We start from the raw sequence: 18542 nt of genomic DNA, 5'->3' as shown, positions 1-18542 counted from the left end.
ATTCTTTGCGCGATCACATTCATTGAGAATGGTTGCATCACTTGATAGGCCCCCAAAGAAGTGGATCATATCTCAAGAATCTCCCAAATGAGACAATCCTTAACTTATGTCGGTCACCCACTTAGTAAATGGATAAGAAGATATATATGTGCTGGATTCTCTTATCTTCAAAAAGTGTAGTGGTATATGCTTTTAACACTCTTGTATAGTGGTATGTGCTTTCAACACAGTATCAACATTATGTAAGTGCAAGACATTTTCATATTTTATTTCTTACAAATTGAAGATATTGTCTCCATAGCTTTTATTGCTCCAATTTACCAATATTGACTTGGTTAAAACTAAAAAGAACAGTTTTGGCAGAAAAACTCACACTGGTGAGAACAAAAGATAGTTTTTGCTCAAATAACTCAAAATTGTTTATATTCTCATTGAGGACCATTCTATTGTTCCTAATGTTCCCGATGCTTTAGATGAAGAAGTTTCCGCTGCAAATGAAAAAGTATGTAAGTAGATTGATGATGATTACATATGTCAACAACATTCCAAACTCTCTCTCTCTCTGACAAGCTATATGATCAATATTCGAAAAAAAAAAATGCTAAGAGATTATGGAAAACCAATCTTAAATCAGGTTCAGAAACTTCAGAAATTTGCTAATTCTATCTCATTACCTAGGATGGTATTTGATGAAAATGTTCATGTAAGTGTTATAATTTCCATGTTACCCCTTTCTGAAAGGACCATCGAATCAAACTCATCATAAAAAGGAAGACCCACCTCTTGCAAAGTTCCTTCATCACTTGTTAATAGAAGATGAATCCTGCTATCGTGAGAAGAAAGAAAAGCTAGTGGTGAAGGCTTGTATGATTGAACTAAAGCCTGATATCAAAGTAACAATTAAGGAGAGAGAATTTAAGAAACGTAGGGAAAATGATTAAAATGATAAAAAGATGGAATGTTATTTTTGCGACAAACCTAGTCACATGGCTCATTAACACTGACAGCAAAAAGCTGAAAAAAAAATACGAAACTCAGAAAGACAAGAAGGATGAAAATTTTATGGCAGTAATTATCGAAGTCAACATAGTTGGAGGAGATGTCGAATTGTGAATTGACACAAGAGCCACTTATCACATATACAATGACAAAAATATGTTGACCTCCTATAAGCTAATGGGATGTTGGTATGAATATACTTATAGATAATTCTTCATCATCCAAGGTGATCGAAAAAGGCTCTGTTGAGCCGAAATTCACCTCTAGAAAGACTTTAATTCTTCAAGAAGTACTGAATATTTCTAACATTAGGGAGAACCTTGTTTCGGGTAAACAACTAAGCAAGTGTGATTTTAAAATGATTTTTTAATCACAGAAATTTTTACTTATTAAAAAGTGTGCTTTTGTTGGAAAGGGCTATGCTATTTTTAGAATGTTTAAACACAATATTGTTAATGATAATTCTTCTGTTTCTGCTTACTTATCTGAGACTTGATTTATAGCATGGTAGACCATGTCATATAAACTTCAAATCTATTCAAACTATGTCCAATTTAGGATTGATTACAACAAAGAACATTGAACAAATTGAGAAATATATTGCTTGTAGTAAATGTAAAATAAGAAAATCTCAGTTAAAAGTATAGAAAAATCCTAAAAAATTCCTAAACTTTCACATAGTGATATATATGAAATGATTGATATTCCATCTAGAGAGAGAAAACGTTATGTCATCACCTTTATTGATGATGCTTTTAGATATATTTACGTTTATCTGCGTAGAATTAAAGATGAAGCTTATGATTAATTTAGGCTTCTAAAGCTGAAGTGGAAAACATTTATGAAATCAAAATTAAAACTCTCAAAACAAATAGAGAATGAGAATATACATAAACTGAATTAGAGGATTTTATAAAAACTGAAGGAATTCATTATCAAATGACTGCTTCTTATACACCTCAATAGAATGATGTAGTAGGAATGAAAAGTAAAAACCTAACTAAAATGGTTAATACTGTATAAGTTAGCTTAGGGGCATCACCAAAATATAATTGAGATAAAAAGTTGTCCTATCTGAATACCATATATTTAGTATAGTGCCCCACATAAAATTATGCATAATTCTCTATGAACTATGGAAAGAAAAAAATAAAAATAAAATCTAAATTATGTAAAAGTATGGAGTTGCTTTATTTAAGTTAGACTACCAGATCCTCATAATCTGAAGGTAGGTCAAGAGGGGAATGACTATGCATTTGTAAGATATTCCATGATTAGTAAAGCCTATACATTTCTCAATCTCAAAACTCCTAATCCTTATATTATAGTAGAGGCTATCAGTGCCCAAAAAAAAGGCACATATTTCCATTTATCAGAAACTCAGATATAGTGAATATTAATGTTCTAAATAATCAGAAAAGAAATAAACTCACTAACCCTGAAACCTTCAAACCAAGGAGAAGTAAAAGAAATAAGATTTCAAAGAATTTTATTCCTGACTTTATTTAATTGAAAAGGATCACATTTCATATGTTGAAGCCATGTCTTCCCGTGATGCTACTCTATAGAGAGTAGTGGAAGATGTAATGTATTCCATTTCATTTAAACGATTATATGAGAAGAAACGATTATATGAGAAGAGTCCCCCAACAGCAAAAGAGCATTTCACTTATGCTCACTCATCACTTCGTAATGTGATTGAAAGATGCTTTGAAGTACTAAAAACATGCTTCCCCATCCTAAATTGATGCTTTCTTATTCATTGTGGAAGAAGAGGAATATCATAAATAGCTTCATGTGCAGGGCACAATTACACAAGGCATCACTTTCGCCAAAACTCAATATTTGAAATGTACCATATGGTGTTTCATGCAAAGAGCAAGAAAAAAGAAGAGAGACTTTATAGATTTGAATCGAGAGATGTCATTACCATCTCATTCAGATGTGCAGGGCACAATTTCACAAGAAGAAGAAAGAAAGAAAGATGATTTCTTTTTTAAAAACCATATTGCAATTGAATTGGAGTGATTGTCAAATTCAAATTTTTTTCTGCACATGCTTGATTTTTTTTATTATTATTATTGGCCAGCACGTTAGTACACACCCAACTGTTAGCTACACCCCACTTGGGAATTGATACCAAGACCTCAGTGTTGAAACAAGGTTATCTTCACTCAATCTACCACTTGATCTATGGATCGGTGTGTGCCCATGATTGAATTTGAATTTGAATTATTTTAGTAATTGATTAATGGGAAAAGTTGATAATCTGAGTGATACATGTTGCTTTTTGGTCTTGAAAATGACTGGCAGCTGTGGATTTGTGACCTTGCTTGCCTTCTTATTTTTCATTATTCATATTATTTGAAATTATCCTTTCGGAAATGGGATTCTGAAAACAAATATTTTGAAATGCTTGCTAGATTCCTGCCAACTCTCTTTAGATGGGTGGGAGATATATGTTTAGATGGGTGGGAGATATATGCTCCTTGACTACCCAGCAAACGTTGTGCTCCTTGACTCCCCAGCAGATGTTGTGCCCCTTGACTCCTCAACTCTCTTTAGAAGTTCGGTGTTTGTTTTGTAATGGCTTATATTAGATATTTCTAGCAATGGTTCTATGAAGAGTCAGAATTTCCTTTTCCTTTTTCTTTTTTTAATTTTAGTCTTTGTCATTGTAGTATAGAATCCACTGCTTGAAGAGAGCAAAATCAGCAATAGATTTTTCCTTTTCAGTTTCATAGCTGAGAGTCATTTATGTGATGCAGTTATTTTTTGGTACTAGAGATCCTTTGGGTGGAAATGTGTTTTCATAAGTATTACAACTAGTAATTTGATGCTAGTAAGGGAGGGAGGGAGGGTTTTTGCCTTTTTTGTTGAAATAAGAATAAGTTATTGCTTCTCATACATGTACGACTACTGTCAGAACAAGATCTCACCATGTTTCTAGTATAAAAAGGTCTTTCTTCCTTTTGGGGCTTTTTGATATTGAGATGATCATTTGCATTTTTTTTTTTCAATTTCTGTCTGTTTTAGAGACTGGAATCTGCTGGGGAGGTTTCAGATGAGCTGAACAAGAGCTGTGCTGATTGCAGGACTACCAAAACCCCTTGGTAGAAAGGTGTTGCTGCAAGGCCCAAGGTGTGAAAAAAAAGAACAGAAAATAAAAGAGAATAAAAAATATTTTTAATGTGGATCTTTTCTATTTATTGTGTTTCTTTGTCTGATTTATATTTGGGTATTAGTCTCTGTGCAATGCATGTGAGATAAAGTACAGGAAGAGACAGAGAGGACTGCTTAGGTTGAAGAAGAAAGGAGAAAAAAAATGAGCTCCCTAAATATTAGTCTCTGTGCAATGCATGTGAGATAAAGTACAGGAAGAGATGTAGAGGACTGCTTAGGTTGAAGAAGAAAGGAGAATAAAAATGAGCTCCCTCTGGTTTCTTTGAAGAGAGAAAAGGGGCAAAGATCAACCGTCAATCTCTCTCTTTACAGATCATTCAAATGCAAGGAAAAGTTCCTATAATGAATCATGTTACTTTGGAATATATGAGGAATTTTGGCTTTACATTGAGTTAGATATTCTTTGCGGACATAGTTTTAAAAAAACAAAAAACTACTTATTAATGTTGGAAACCAAACATACTTTTCTACTTTTTGGTTGATAAGTATGTCGTTTACCAAACATACTTACCTGTTGAATAAGTAGAAACCAATATAAGCTACTTGAGGCATAAGTAGCTTATTTTAAGTAACTTACGATCCAAACGCCCCTCTACTGGCTTGGCTTAAAATCTCATCAAGTTGAGTTGACTCGGTCAAGTTCAAATCAGGTTGCCAAGTTTAGAATATGTTTCCTACCTCATGATGAGAAGCAAAATTGATTTCCACAAGGCAGCAACTACCGAGAAACTGCTGAAGAGGCTTCAAACCACCTCTCCTTAAGACACCATCAAAGCAATGTATTAAGTATCCAGCTGCCCCCAAAACATGGTCGGCGCTGGAATACGAAATCCTGTTCTGCATGGGAAGGTTGAGCATGCGTTCATCCCCAACAACATTGAATGAAAAATCTGCATTACAAAGGCCTGCAGGTGATAGGCAACCTTTTTGTTGTTTCTGCAGGACAACCATTACTGTGGCTGCCATCACCTGTCAGAAAACTCCACCTACTCCATCCATTGCGGCCCGCACGAAGAATGCATAGGCGTGGTTTAAGGGCTTGAGTAGCTTCACATGACAATGAGCACAATGATGAATGGTTTGGATACTGCACATGTGCAATTTGTGTTGGATGATTGTAAAAAACCACCTCCTACATCGTCTGGGAAAATACTCCTAAGCTTGGATGGTTGTAAAAGACCACCTCCGACATCGTCTAGGAAAATACCGCTGACCTCTTTTTCACACAGCAGTATTCCATTTTGAATGATAAAGAGCTGTCACCCAAACAAGCCCTAAGTGGAGTCTTCCAACTTCATTAGACTAACTAACAGTTCTAAGATTGCATATATCTCTAGAGCTTGTGGGTGAGATTTATCATGAGAAACGAATGTGTGTACTTTACTGCCAATCTCTGTCCAGCTACAACCTGGTATCTTATAATCACTCACATTCCTCATCATTTTTCTCACCCTTGCAACATCTCTCCAACTCCCTGCAGCAGCATAGATGTTGGACATGACAGCATAGTTCACGGCTTCATCCGGTTCCAATTCAAAAAGCATCTCCGCTGCCCATTTTGCCAATCTTATATTTCCATGGAGTCTACAAGCACTGATGAATGCTCCCAATGCATTTGGAGTGGGTCCATAGGGCATGTTAACCAAAATACTATGCGCCCTCTCTAGATGGCCCGCTCTCCCTAGAAGATCAACCATGCAAGTATAATGCTCTGAATCGGGCATTATTCGGTGGTCCCTTCTCATCGAATCAAAGTAGTGAAACCCCTCATCAACCAAGCCTGCATGACTACAAGCAGAGAGGACCCCAACAAACACAACTCGATCCGGCCTCAACCCTTCACGTAACATCTCCTCAAATATTTCTAGAGCTTCTCTGGCAAGACCATGAAAGGCATATGCACTGATCATTGATGTCCAAGTAACAAGATCGGGATTGGAAACAGAACTGAAAGACTCGAAAGCACTGGCAATACACCCGCACTTGGCGTATGCATTTATAAGGCCATTTCCAATCGACATGAATGTCCCCAATCCATTTTTTATCACATGACCATGGAGTTGAACGGCCTCATTCACAGCAGCCAGATTGGAACATGAACTAAGAAGACTGGCTAAGGTTAGCTCGTCCGGTTTCAAACCCTCTTGGAGCATTAGCTTGAAAAGTTCCATGGCTTCCTTGCCTTCTCCATTCTGTCCGTAACCGACGATCATGGTAGTCCAAGACACAACATTCCGAGTTCTCATCCTATCAAAAGCCTTTCGAGCATCCTCTGTAAGCCCATTCTTCGCATACATATCAACGAGAGTGCTAGTGACAAGAACATCAAGATCAAGTGCTAATCTGATAATAAAACCATGTATCTGCTTCCCCAATTGGCAAGAACCCGAACTGCTGCAAGAACTGAGCAAGCTACTGAAGGTAAAATCATCACCCATTATACCTTCAAGCATCATTGACCGGAAGACTCCAAAAGCTTCTCTCCCAAGGCCATTGAAAGCATAGCAAGATACCATCACATTCCACAACACCAAATCTCTAGACTGGATCTTATCAAACACTTGACGAGCATCTCCAACATTCCCAAATTTTGCATATAGATCGACAAGAGCACTACCCACGAAACCGTTTGAACTGAAACCCACTTTTATAATTAAACAATGCAGCTGTTTTCCAATTTCAATATCATTTAACCTAAGGCAAGCCCCAAGAACGCTGATGAAAGTTATATAATTGGGCCCCACCATTTCCACCAGCATTTTCTTGAAAAAGAAAAGACCCAATTTCATGCTCGAGGAATTACTTGATTCTAGACCCTTCTTCTCTATTTCACCAGTGGTGGGCCCAAGATGACAATCACAACTAACGCATCCAGATGTCATTCCATTCAACGATAAAACTTTCCTTTCAGGCTCATCAAACATATCCACACATAAACCAAAATCCATTTTCACAGCTTCACCCATTACTAGCCCAGGATACCGACTGCGACTAACACAACCAGATATCATTATATTCCAAGACACAACATTTCTATTAGGCATTTCATCGAACATCTTGTGTGCATCAACAAAGTCACCACATTTTAAATACATGTTGAGGAGCTGATTCTGGATAGAGTGTTGGGACCCACATCCCGATTTCTCTATGCATGAATGCAGCTGCCTCCCTTCTTTCAGACGCCCATTCTTGGCTGAGAAGTTCAAGGAATCCGAGAGGAAATACGGGTCCAGGTGGAAATCTATGACATGGGTTGTTTCCGGATTCCCAAGGGAGGCTTCGATTTGTGGAAATGGGAAGAAGGTGGTGGCGGTTTTCTGAGATGGGTGTTGGGGTTTTGGGGAGGTGTTGGCAGGCTTGAAGAGAACAGAGGAAGAGAGAGATAAAAGGCGTTTGGAATGAAAGGAAGATGAGAACGGCCGGGAGAGCATGTAGTAGAATTGAAGGATAGAAGTGTTCGAGAGAATGAGATCGGAGGGTAGATGGAGGAGGAATCATACGATCCTCTGCCAGAGGATATGTACATTTTACTCCGGTTTCCATGTTGTACAAGAGGGGGTCATGATCAGTGATCCAGACCGTTCAGATTGTGGGGCCACCAAGGATGGACGATGGATAAAGAATCTACTATATTGGATGATCGAAGCCACTGATCTTGTACGTTTTTTGAAAAGTTCCGTATCATGTGTTCTTTATGATTGTCTATGGAGCTGCGCTGGAGTAACTCGCTTAATGAAAGGTGTACACGAGTCCAACCGATTAACCCCAGCTCGTGCACCGCTTGATCGAGCCTAACTGGCCACAGTACGGGCCAGCTCGAGTTGAGTTCGAGCCAAGTTAACCCATCCAGTATTTTTCCAAACACATGAACTGCACCCTCAAAATCTTACTATATGTAAAACAGTAGCTTTGATTTTGCGGGTATTTCATCAAACACATTCTAAGTGATATAAAAATTAAGAAAATAAAAAAGATTTTTATTTCATATACATGCTTTCTTTATCACCAGCCACACTTCATTGACTCATTTCATCAAACACTTGGTGAACAACGTCAATATCAAAGTAAACGAGTCACTGAACTTGTTCAATCCAAGTTCGATTCGAGTTGGGTTTAATCCGAGTCAAGTCAAGCTCGGGCAAACTCAAACTTAGTTGGAAATTTCTTCAAGCTCAAAAGATCAGCTCAACTTGCCCGAACACAGTTACGAACCGGGCTGGATTGAACTTTTTCAAGTTGAGTTGATCGAGATAACTGGGCTAATTCGGCTGGTGTATAGCCCTACTGAGCCACGTGGATGTTAACTTTCATGAGATCCTCCCCGTCCATCAGGTAAACGGCCCCATGTTCACGTTGGAATCCGATAATCATGACCATCCATCACTTGGGTAGGGCACATCCTAGGAAAGAGTTGGGGTGGGGCGCCTACGTTTGGGGCTACCCTTGTATCTGTATGTCATCCAATCCATTCATCGCATTACTTCATCAGAATGAAAGAATTATCCAGAAATCACAGTATTCCAAAACGCAAATGGGCCGTACCATATGAATATTGAGATTTTTTAGGTATAATTTTAGGTGTTGGCCCACGTAAGTGTTCAAGCAGACTGATTTTAGGAATCAGGTGAAACAAGGGGCTATGGAACTAATGGACGGTGTGGATTTTATGCACGGTAAGTCGATTTTGAGGGGAATGGGCCATCATCACCTTGAGATGATACAATAGAGCCAGTGGGAGTGGAACATGGAAGGGCTATCTCCACTGTACACGTGGCTGTATAGCTTATGATTCTAGATTGGTTTTCCCATAAACCATTTCTGTTCTTTATCGTTGCTTTAAGGACCACTGATTGGACGGTTACGATCAGCTGAACCATAGCACGTGTTTTAAGGACGCGGATTGCGTCCCACCCAGCCCGTCTCTGGCCACGAACGGGCAGTTCTCTGTGCGGGCCCACCGTGATGTGTCCATCCCTTCTCTCATATCATTTCAAGGTATGTGCACAAAAATGAGTTAGATACAAGTCCCTACGTGGACCACACCAAATAATCAGCTGGACGCGGCTTCCTGCGCTGGAAACCTATGTGGAGGCACCATAATGTTTTTGATAAATCCAACATGTCCATCCTTTTTTTGAGCTCATTTTAGCACAAGAGGCTATAAATAAACCAGATCCAAGGCTCAAGTGGACCGCAGGAAAGGAAAAGGTGGGTAGGGAAATTCCTACCATTGAAACCTTCCTAGGGTCGACATTGATGCTTAAATGCCATCCATACCGTTCATAACGTCATTCCTAATGGGATGAACTGAAAAAAAAAAAATTACTAGCCTAATTCAAAACTTCTGTGGCCCCACAAATATTTTAACTGTGGACATTTAATTCTATCCTTTTCGGCCTACTTGAGTGTTGGATCGGGATAATTTTTGGCCTCTTGGCCTAAAATGAGCTCACAAAATGGATGGACGTGGTGGATTTATCAAAAACATTATGGTGGGCCCTACATAGGTTCCGAGTGCAGGAAATCCGCCTCCTAATAAGCTTGTGTTGCAGCCAGAGTCATATGTGGTGTGGTCCACATGAGCTTTGGATCTACCTCATTTTTATACTCATGTCTTAAAATGATTGAGAGAATGGATGTCCCACGTGGATAAACAAATACATCACGGTGGGCCCGCCCAAAGAACTATCCGTTCGTGGCTAGAGATGGGCGGGGTACATAATTCACGTCCCTGTTTTAAACCATTAAACGTCCACAACGGGTCCACCGCCAGCGTGGCTTATTTATGTTGTGATAGAGATTGGCTCATTAAACCCCTAGCTTGTGCGGAGAGGTTGTTAAGATACTTTTGCTACTCCAATCGATTCTTGTGGTCTTAAATTGATTCGAGTCGGCCTCTCTCACTCAATGTAAGACCCACTAAGCTGTGGGACATGCATGCCATCCATCAGGTGTGCTCTTCAATGCTAAGTCCTAGTATCAAAATCAGCTAATTAAATAGACAACTAGAGCTAGTCACACCACAAGAATAATGGTGATATTATGTCGCGTGGGTTGTCACTGGGTGTATTTTTCATCAGACCCCGTTAATCAGGTATTGGCTTACACAACACAATTTAGGTAGGCCTATAAAGCTTGGGCACATGATAGGTAGAGTGGGGAGTAGATAACACATGCAGAAAGAGAGAGAGAGAGAGAGAGAGAGAGAGAGAGAGAGAGAGAGAGGCTGTATCCCATGTCCTACTAAAGTTGATTGAGTTAGTCTGAACTATACTTCCATTTATTATGATTATGGTATCAAAGAGGATTAAATCCTTCTGATTGTGAGTCAAGAGAGATGAGTTGGGTTGAGCTGACTCGGTTGCATTCCCAAGCCCAACCAAACCCAAAAGAGTTGGTCTCCGCTATCCTTTCATTTGCTCAAATTATGATATTAAGATCCAAAGAATCCGAGTCTGAGTCAAGTTGGGCTAGGCTGATTCGGTTGTATTAGCCCTCCATTTGCCTAAATTATGGTATCAAAGAGGAACAGACCATTCCCATAGAGAGAGAGAGAGAGAGAGAGAGAGAGAGAGAGAGAGAGAGAGAGTTGGGTTATGTTGATTAGGTTGTATCCGTAAGTCGTGTATGTGTTTTATCCATGCCATCCATCCATTTTTTTTCATCTCATTTAAGGGGTTGAACCCAAAATTGAAACATATCCAAAGCTCAAGTACATCATATGTAAGGTTTGTATCCTAGACTGTACCATTCCGTAAACTCTCGCGGTCCTCCCGGTCGAATTCCCGCAACCCGCGACGTGTAACCAATGTTTGTATGTGACCTTGAGTTGCGTGCTGTTAATCTGAGTCGACTCGACTCAAGACTTGTACCCTAGAGATCGCGTCGTCGCCACGGTTCTGACGCCGAGTATTACGTACCGAAGCGATACCCAGGCTAGGAGATGTAGGCCCGCGTTCAGTTCGAAAAAAATGTCGCATATTTGCAACCCAAGAGAAATATGTCAAATCAATCACATCATTAGTCAAAGTACAACAATCATCCCTAAGTACAACCACTCTCTCCAAAGTCAACTCTCTCTCTTACAACCAAGTACACCCATCACTGACCCATCTCTCTCTCTTACAACCTCTCTCTCTCATCTCTCTCTCCTCATTCTCCAAGCAACCCACGTGCAGGCTTCCATGAGAGAAGCTAGTGTGGCCCACCTTCCTACCTCCCATCTCCATCATCCAAAGATCATCTCGACCGTTGAAATCGTTCCCTTGGAGCTCTAGAGGCTATAGGCGGAAGAAGAAAGAGGAGATCAAAGGTGGGTGTTCATAGTATTTAATTTTGATGTAGGGTCTACATGATTTGGGACCCACTTGATGTATGCATTGTATAGGGAGGGCCCATAGTGGCGGGGTCCCTCCCCTTCACCGACTTCTCTCTCTCTCTCTCTCTCTCTCTCTCTCTCTCTCTTCTTTTTGATGTGTTGCCCACCATGATGCTGGATAGTGGAGATCCACCACACCATGATGTATTTATTATATCTGCATCGTCCAACAGATTTGGACGGTAGAGATCCACCATACCATGATGTATGAGTTTTAATCCACACCATCCATGGCTTGGATGAGGGGCCCACATGACGTACGTGTATGTTGTATACACACCGTCCATCCTTTTTGCTGGTGGGCCACATCTGTGGACCCCACCCGTATCTGTTGTATCTGCACTGTCCAGAACGCTGGACGGTGAGATCCACCTTAGTAGAATGTGTGAGATCCACACCGTTAAATCATGGGACCACCATGACATGTGGTTCATCCAGGCCGTCCGTCAACAAAGTCCAGGGCCCAGACGTTAATAATAATAATAATAATAATAATAATAATAATAATACATATAATATTATATAATATGTGTATATATAATATAATATAATATAATATATTATATTATATTATATATAGCTGGTGGGCCCACGTGGGACCCACCAGACATACGATCTTATCTACACCGTCCATCCATTTAACTGGGACGGGCAGGAGCGTTGAGTAGCCACCTTGATGTATGGTTTAATCCATGCTGTCCGTCTCTGGGACGGTGGGACCCACTCTGCATATGTGGGGTCACCACCATCCAGAGTCGTGGACCTCACAAGGATGCATGTGTTATGTGTCCCCACCGTCCAATCTACTGGACGGTGGGATTCCACCGTGATGTATTTATTTAATTCACACCATCCAGATTGTGTTGGACGGTGCTGGACAATATTTGGACGGTGCTGATGAGCTGGACATTGTCCAGATGGTGCTGATTTACACGGACTATGCTTGGACAGTGTTGATTCACTTGGACAATGTTTGGACGGTGCTGTCCAATGTTTGGACGGTGCTGATTTACATGGACAGTGTTTGGACAGTGCTGTCCAATGTTTGGACAGTGTTGATTTCCATAGACAATGTTTGGGCGGTGCCGATCACCATTAGAGTACCATGTGCCCCATAAACTGATAATGTACAGTGATACACATGTTGCACCTGCAACTATTGAAATGATTTTAGATGTAATCCAAGCTCCTGCTTGAGGCCTACTTTGATATACTTGTGGCCCATCTGTAAGCCCCACCTTAATGTATTTTGTGGCCCATTCGTTAGGCCCACTTTGATGTATTTTATTGCTCGTTCGAGAGGCCCACTTTGATATACTTGTGGCCCATCTGTGAGGCCCACCTTAATATATTTTGAAAAGGCCAAGCTATATGTCCTAGAGGGGGGGTGAATAGGACAATGCCAAATAAAAACTTATAACAGCGGAATAATAAAGAAAATGATAGCCAAATTAAATAATAATGCAGGAAAGTAAAACAACCTCAAAATTCAGATCTTGAGAGGTTGATACAAATGTTATTCTAAGGACAACCTTACACCAAAAACAGAGTTTATGGTAGGACAACCTTATTTCTAGAAAGGTCTTTGTATCAAGTCTCAAATCGAAGAGGAATATAGAATTAAATACAAACTGAAATGAAATAACTTGTAATTAAAAATGTATTGTTCTAGGGACAGCCATACACCATAAAAATGGCAGGGCAACCTTGCTGGAACAACTTTCAAATGAAATTGAAAAACAAGCTTATAAAGGAATAGCAGAAAGTAAATTCTAAGCTATTACAACATTCTCACAAAGCTTGAAATAATTACAACATTCACCACCATACATACATCCCACAAAAATTAATTAAAAGATTAAAAGAATAAATCAATCAACCACAACTCAAGGGATTATAGTGGTTCGCCTGTGTGTTCACCAACTGTTATACAACAGCCACACAAAAAGCTACTCCACTCCTAATATCCTCACACAGGGGATATTAGCGTTCACTAAAGATAGGTTTTCCCAGGTTCACCCAAAACCCTTACAATTGTGTCTTTGTATGTGGGCTTACACAATTAAAAACCCCACTTCGAGTTTTCCTGGCTTTCCTCGGATAACCAAAATAACAAGATTTTTCGCAAATCTTGAAAGAAACCAAAATAATAGAAAGGAATTTATAATATGTAAAATACGAATATCTTCTTCGTTGTAGCGGCCGGTAGAACCAAATCAAAGTAGATGATTGAATGTCCAAGTTCAATGTCCAAGACTTGATTACAATGGTTCTAGTTCTAATAGATTTTTCATTAAACCAAATAGGGCGTGCCTTAATTGATTTTGATTCCAAAGACAGTGAATAACAAGTACTCTTTTCAAATCAGATTGGAATTTAAGAAACAATTTCAATTAAAATAAAGCTAAGGAAAGAAGATATTAAATAAGCACACTTAGCTTAGATGGAGCACAATTATCTCTCGAAGTTCGACGAAGATTGGCTTGAATACTTTAATTAAATCGATGATTTCTTCCGAGATTCGTGCACTATTTATAGGTGAGAAGATCGGGTCTTCGATCGGTCTAGAGTGCTCTTCGACTAGTCGAAGCTCTACCAAAATATTTGAAAAATTCGGCGGGATATGCTCGACCGTTCTACGAGTGGTCGTAGCCCTCCTACGATTGTCGTAGGTACCTACGACCGGTCGTAGGTTTCCTTCGACGGTCGAAGAACCTGAAACACATCGCTGGATTTCGTAGATTCTACGATCGGTCGAAGATGCGAAACACTGTTCCTACGATCGGTCGAATGCATTCCGTGACTAGTCGAAGGCTATGATTTTATCCTAATTTGTAATAAACTTACGATCGGTCGAGGATTTTCTTAGGATCGGTCAAGCAAGTCTAGGACTAGTCGAAGCAGACCTAAGACTGGTCGAAGAACAGACCAATCACATGTAAAATAACATTCGGCTTATGTATCCGAAATGACCTACTTCTAAGGTCATCCTATGGTCAAACAAACCTCAATCATGAAGTATGGACATTGAAACAAGAGACCATTAAGAATGAGCCTTGAAGTCTCAGTCTTGAAGTCTTGATTTCAGCTTGAGTCTTGCCTTGTACTTTCTTTTCGGCTTGAGTCTTGTTTTGTGAGCAGTTCTTGCATTCAAGAGTCTTGTCTTGTGATCAGTTCTTTCATTCAAGATCTTGAGTCTTGTACTTGAGAGTTTTGCTTGATGTGAGCTTAGCTTGTTCATGAAGTCTTGAATGTTGATCCTTGAGAGAGCTTCACTTAAGCAGGTTATATAAAACATAACAGAGATTTTGTCACCACAAATTTGACAACTTACAGGGATATAAACTATAGCACTTACAATCTCCCCCTTTGTCAAATTAGTGACAAAACACATAACCAAACAAAAGTAAATCAACTGGTTAATACATGCAAATCAATATTCAACATTTAACATTCAACCAGTCTCAGCTCAGCTTCATTTAACAAGATCACATATACTCCCCCTAACTCCCCCTGGGTAACATAACCACTGCTATTCCCCTCACATAATCACATTAAGAACAAACCATTCTCCCCCTTTTTGTCACAATATGACAAAGGAGAACTAAAGAAAGGAAGTCATGAGAGGAAATATGAGGAAGTAAGAGAGTATAGCAAAAGAAATATTCAGAGCTACATAGAGATACTCAAGATAGCATCACATATATCCAGCATTACATCAAGAACAAATATTCAGCATAATACATAAATAGAATCCAACTCATAATCCGCCAAGTGCTAAGTAAGAAAGTTATTATAGACCAAAAAGACTCATAAAAACTAGTCAGAATTAGAACTTGAAGATGGAACAAGAATAGAAGGATCAAGTTGGTGCATGCCTTTGTTCAAGCGCCTAAGATATTTGCGCATATACTTGAATTGCAAATCATGAGCAACAGACATGTTTTCCAACTTAACATTTATATCCTCAACTCTACCTTCTAATGCACTCAGACGTGCATCAACATCAGATGGTACAAAATCTGGATCATTAGCAGAGTCAGAATCCAGTTCCTCAAAAATATCATCCATATTAATATCAACTCCAGCTTCTTCAGGACCACCACCACCACCACCACCTTGTTCAGGAAGTAGATCCAACTTCATTTTATTAATATTTGTATTGTTGAAGATCAGATGATGGATTGGTGCTTCATCAACAGGCATATCGACTAACATATGAGTAGCCAATACAGTCATAAAGTATGCAAATGGAATGTCACTATGACCAGGATGGAGACGAAACTGAAGAATAAAATGACAGATTAAGGAAGGCAAACAAATCTGAGTACCATTTGAGATAGCATGGATAACACGAACCATAAATGAAGTCAGATCAGATTTATTACCTGATCGAGGATACAAATTAGACACAAAGATTCTGTGAAGAATTCTGTATTTGGGTAACAAATACCTTGCGGGGAGCGCATTCCCTTTTTGAGTCCATTGAACATCCATATTACACAAGTCTTTAGTTAGCATACGTTTTTCAGCCATTGAGGGTTTATCAGTTAAATTATGAATTGGAATACCCTCATCATTCACAGGAATTTCCATAAGGGCTGAAATTAAATGACGATCAACGTCAAATGGCCCTTCTCTAGTAGAAATTTGGAAAGTTAAATTATCCTGTGAAAATGCACTAATACATGAAAACATGGATTGGGCAATGGACCGGTATGCAGGCCCACCCCAATGCAATAAGTTAGTCCAACCTACAGCTTCAAGCATAGGAAGGATGTCAAATGGAGCAATGTGATTGACATCAACAGGATGTTCAACGATAACCTTATGAGATCTAATGTCCCTAACAAATGATGGATCATCATTGGGAACAAGAAGATGACGTTTAGAGATAGGGGTTGATCTGGAGGAAGAAGAAGGACCACGTGAAGTAGTTTTCCTTCCTCTAGAAGCTATTTGCAACAAGGAATTAAAGGAATAAAGAAGATGCAAAGGATTGAGATGAGGGTTTGCTCAAAACAGATTTTTCACAACCCAAACCCCAAATCTCAATGATTTTCAAGATAGAAAGCTTCAAGAGAGAAAAGGAAGCAATCTTGACACAAATATGCAAGAAAAATAGATTTGGAACACTAACCTTGAAGAACTTGAAGGATGGGTTCGACGAGTCGAAGTTCGGCTCCAAGGAGAAGAAAGAAGAAATGAGGAAGAAAGAGAAAAATCCCCAAATTGAAGTGAAACCCGTGCACCACGACTGGTCGTGGGTGTCTACGACCGGTCGTAGTACGACTGGTCGTGTATACTCACGACTGGTCGTATAAACCCCAAAAATTCAATTTTCTTGCAAATTTTACAAAAATTGAAATACAATCTAGCAAATATATACAATATTATACAAGAAGGCATAAATTATCAATTTAAAATGCACATGCCAAGATCAAATTTCATTTTTTTGAACCTGCTTTTATCAAGAGGTTTTGTGAAAATATCAGCACGTTGATCTTCAGTAGGAATATATTCTAGAGATATAACATTTTCTTCTACTAATTCCCTTATATAATGAAATCTAATGTCAATATGCTTCGTACGAGAATGCTGAATAGGATTTTTTGAAATATTTATCGCACTGGAATTATCACAATGTAATAACATAGAATCCTGTTTAATTCCATAATCACTTAGCATTCTTTGCATCCAAACAAGCTGTGTACATGCATTACCAGCTGCAATATACTCGGCTTTTGTTGAAAGTGAAATAGAATTTTGTTTCTTACTAAACCAGAAACTAGACAATTTCCAATGAAAAAACAACCACCACCGATTGATTTTCTATCATCTAGATTACCGGCCCAGTCAGCACGAGTACCCAACTAATTGAACATTGGTTTCATGAGGATACCAGAGACCAAGATTTACGGTGCTTGCGACATATCTAATAATTAACTGAGAGCAATCAAGTGAGATTCTTTTGGATCGATTGATATCTTGCACAAATACCAACACTTAGAGAAATATCAGTCTACTAGCGATTAAATATAACAAACTACCAATCATACTCCGATAAAGTTTTGAGTCAACATTTTTACCATTAGAGTCTTTTGATAGTTTCAGGGTAGTACTCATAGGAGTATCAAAATTCTTGCCATTCTCAAATCCAAATCTTTTGATTAGATTCAAGGCATACTTAGATTGAGAAATGAATATTCCTTCAGGTTGTTGCTTTACTTGCAATCCAAGGAAATAAGTCAATTCCCCAACCATGCTCATTTCGAACTGTGATTTCATCAAATCTGCAAATTCAGTTGTCAAGTCAGTACAAGTTGATCCATAAATGATATCATCAACATAAATCTGTACCATTAAGATATGATTATTATGTTTCTTAACAAATAGAGTTTTATCAACAGATCCCATTTGAAAATTATGAGTTAAAAGAAATTTTGTTAGTTTCTCATACCATGCCCTAGGTGCTTGTTTTAATCCATAAAGTGCCTTTTTAAGCCGATATACATGATCACTATTTTTGGAATCTTCAAAACCCATTGACTATTCAACATAGACTTCTTCATGTAAATCGCCATTTAGAAAAGCACTTTTCACATCCATCGATAGATCTTTATCTTTCTAAAACATGCAATGGATATAAATAGTCGGATAGATTCAAGACGTGCTATCGGTGCAAAGGTTTCATCGAAATCAATCCCTTCAATTTGAGTATAACCTTGTACCACCAGTCTAGCCTTGTTTCTAATTATATTTCCACATTCATCAGACTTATTTTTGAAAATCCATTTTGTTCCAATGATGTGTTTATCTTTAGGTCTTGGTACGAGATACCAAACATCATTTCTTACGAATTGGTTGAATTCATCTTGCATCGCAACAATCCAGTTTTCATCAGCCAGAGCTTCTTTTACGTTAGATGGTTCAATTTGGGATGTAAAACATACATAATTACATATATCCTCAAGTTGTCTAC

At 38.8% G+C, this 18542-nt stretch overlaps 2 protein-coding genes across 2 annotated transcripts; both read right to left on the bottom strand.

Moving 5' to 3' along the window:
* Nucleotides 1–307: 307 nt before the first annotated feature.
* LOC131231453 (uncharacterized) lies at nt 308–5148 on the bottom strand. The gene is made up of 2 exons (XM_058227643.1): nt 4861–5148; nt 308–823 (listed from the first exon to the last, which is right to left on the bottom strand). Exons 1-2 carry the CDS (start codon nt 5146–5148, stop codon nt 800–802), a joined length of 312 nt encoding a protein of 103 aa, XP_058083626.1. The 3' UTR covers nt 308–799.
* A 94-nt stretch (nt 5149–5242) lies between these two features.
* On the bottom strand, nt 5243–7740 carry LOC131231452 (pentatricopeptide repeat-containing protein At2g46050, mitochondrial). The gene has a single exon (XM_058227642.1). The coding sequence runs from the start codon at nt 7611–7613 to the stop codon at nt 5457–5459; it is 2157 nt and encodes a 718-aa protein (XP_058083625.1). The 5' UTR covers nt 7614–7740; the 3' UTR covers nt 5243–5456.
* Between the last annotated feature and the right edge of the window lie 10802 nt (nt 7741–18542).

This window comes from Magnolia sinica, chromosome 17, assembly GCF_029962835.1.
Source record: "Magnolia sinica isolate HGM2019 chromosome 17, MsV1, whole genome shotgun sequence".
Taxonomy (NCBI): Eukaryota; Viridiplantae; Streptophyta; class Magnoliopsida; order Magnoliales; family Magnoliaceae; genus Magnolia; species Magnolia sinica.
Note: the sequence above shows the minus strand (reverse complement) of the source record. Positions and strands in the feature narration are given on the sequence as shown.

Excerpts from the sequence above, each read along its gene's own strand:
- LOC131231453 (XM_058227643.1), bottom strand. The coding sequence starts at position 5,148 with ATGGCAGCCACAGTAATGGTTGTCCTGCAGAAACAACAAAAAGGTTGC. Across the intron at positions 824-4,860 it reads ATTTTGCTTCTCATCATGAG|GATTCATCTTCTATTAACAA; the intron begins GTAGGAAACATA and ends TCACGATAGCAG.
- LOC131231452 (XM_058227642.1), bottom strand. The coding sequence starts at position 7,613 with ATGCTCTCCCGGCCGTTCTCATCTTCCTTTCATTCCAAACGCCTTTTA.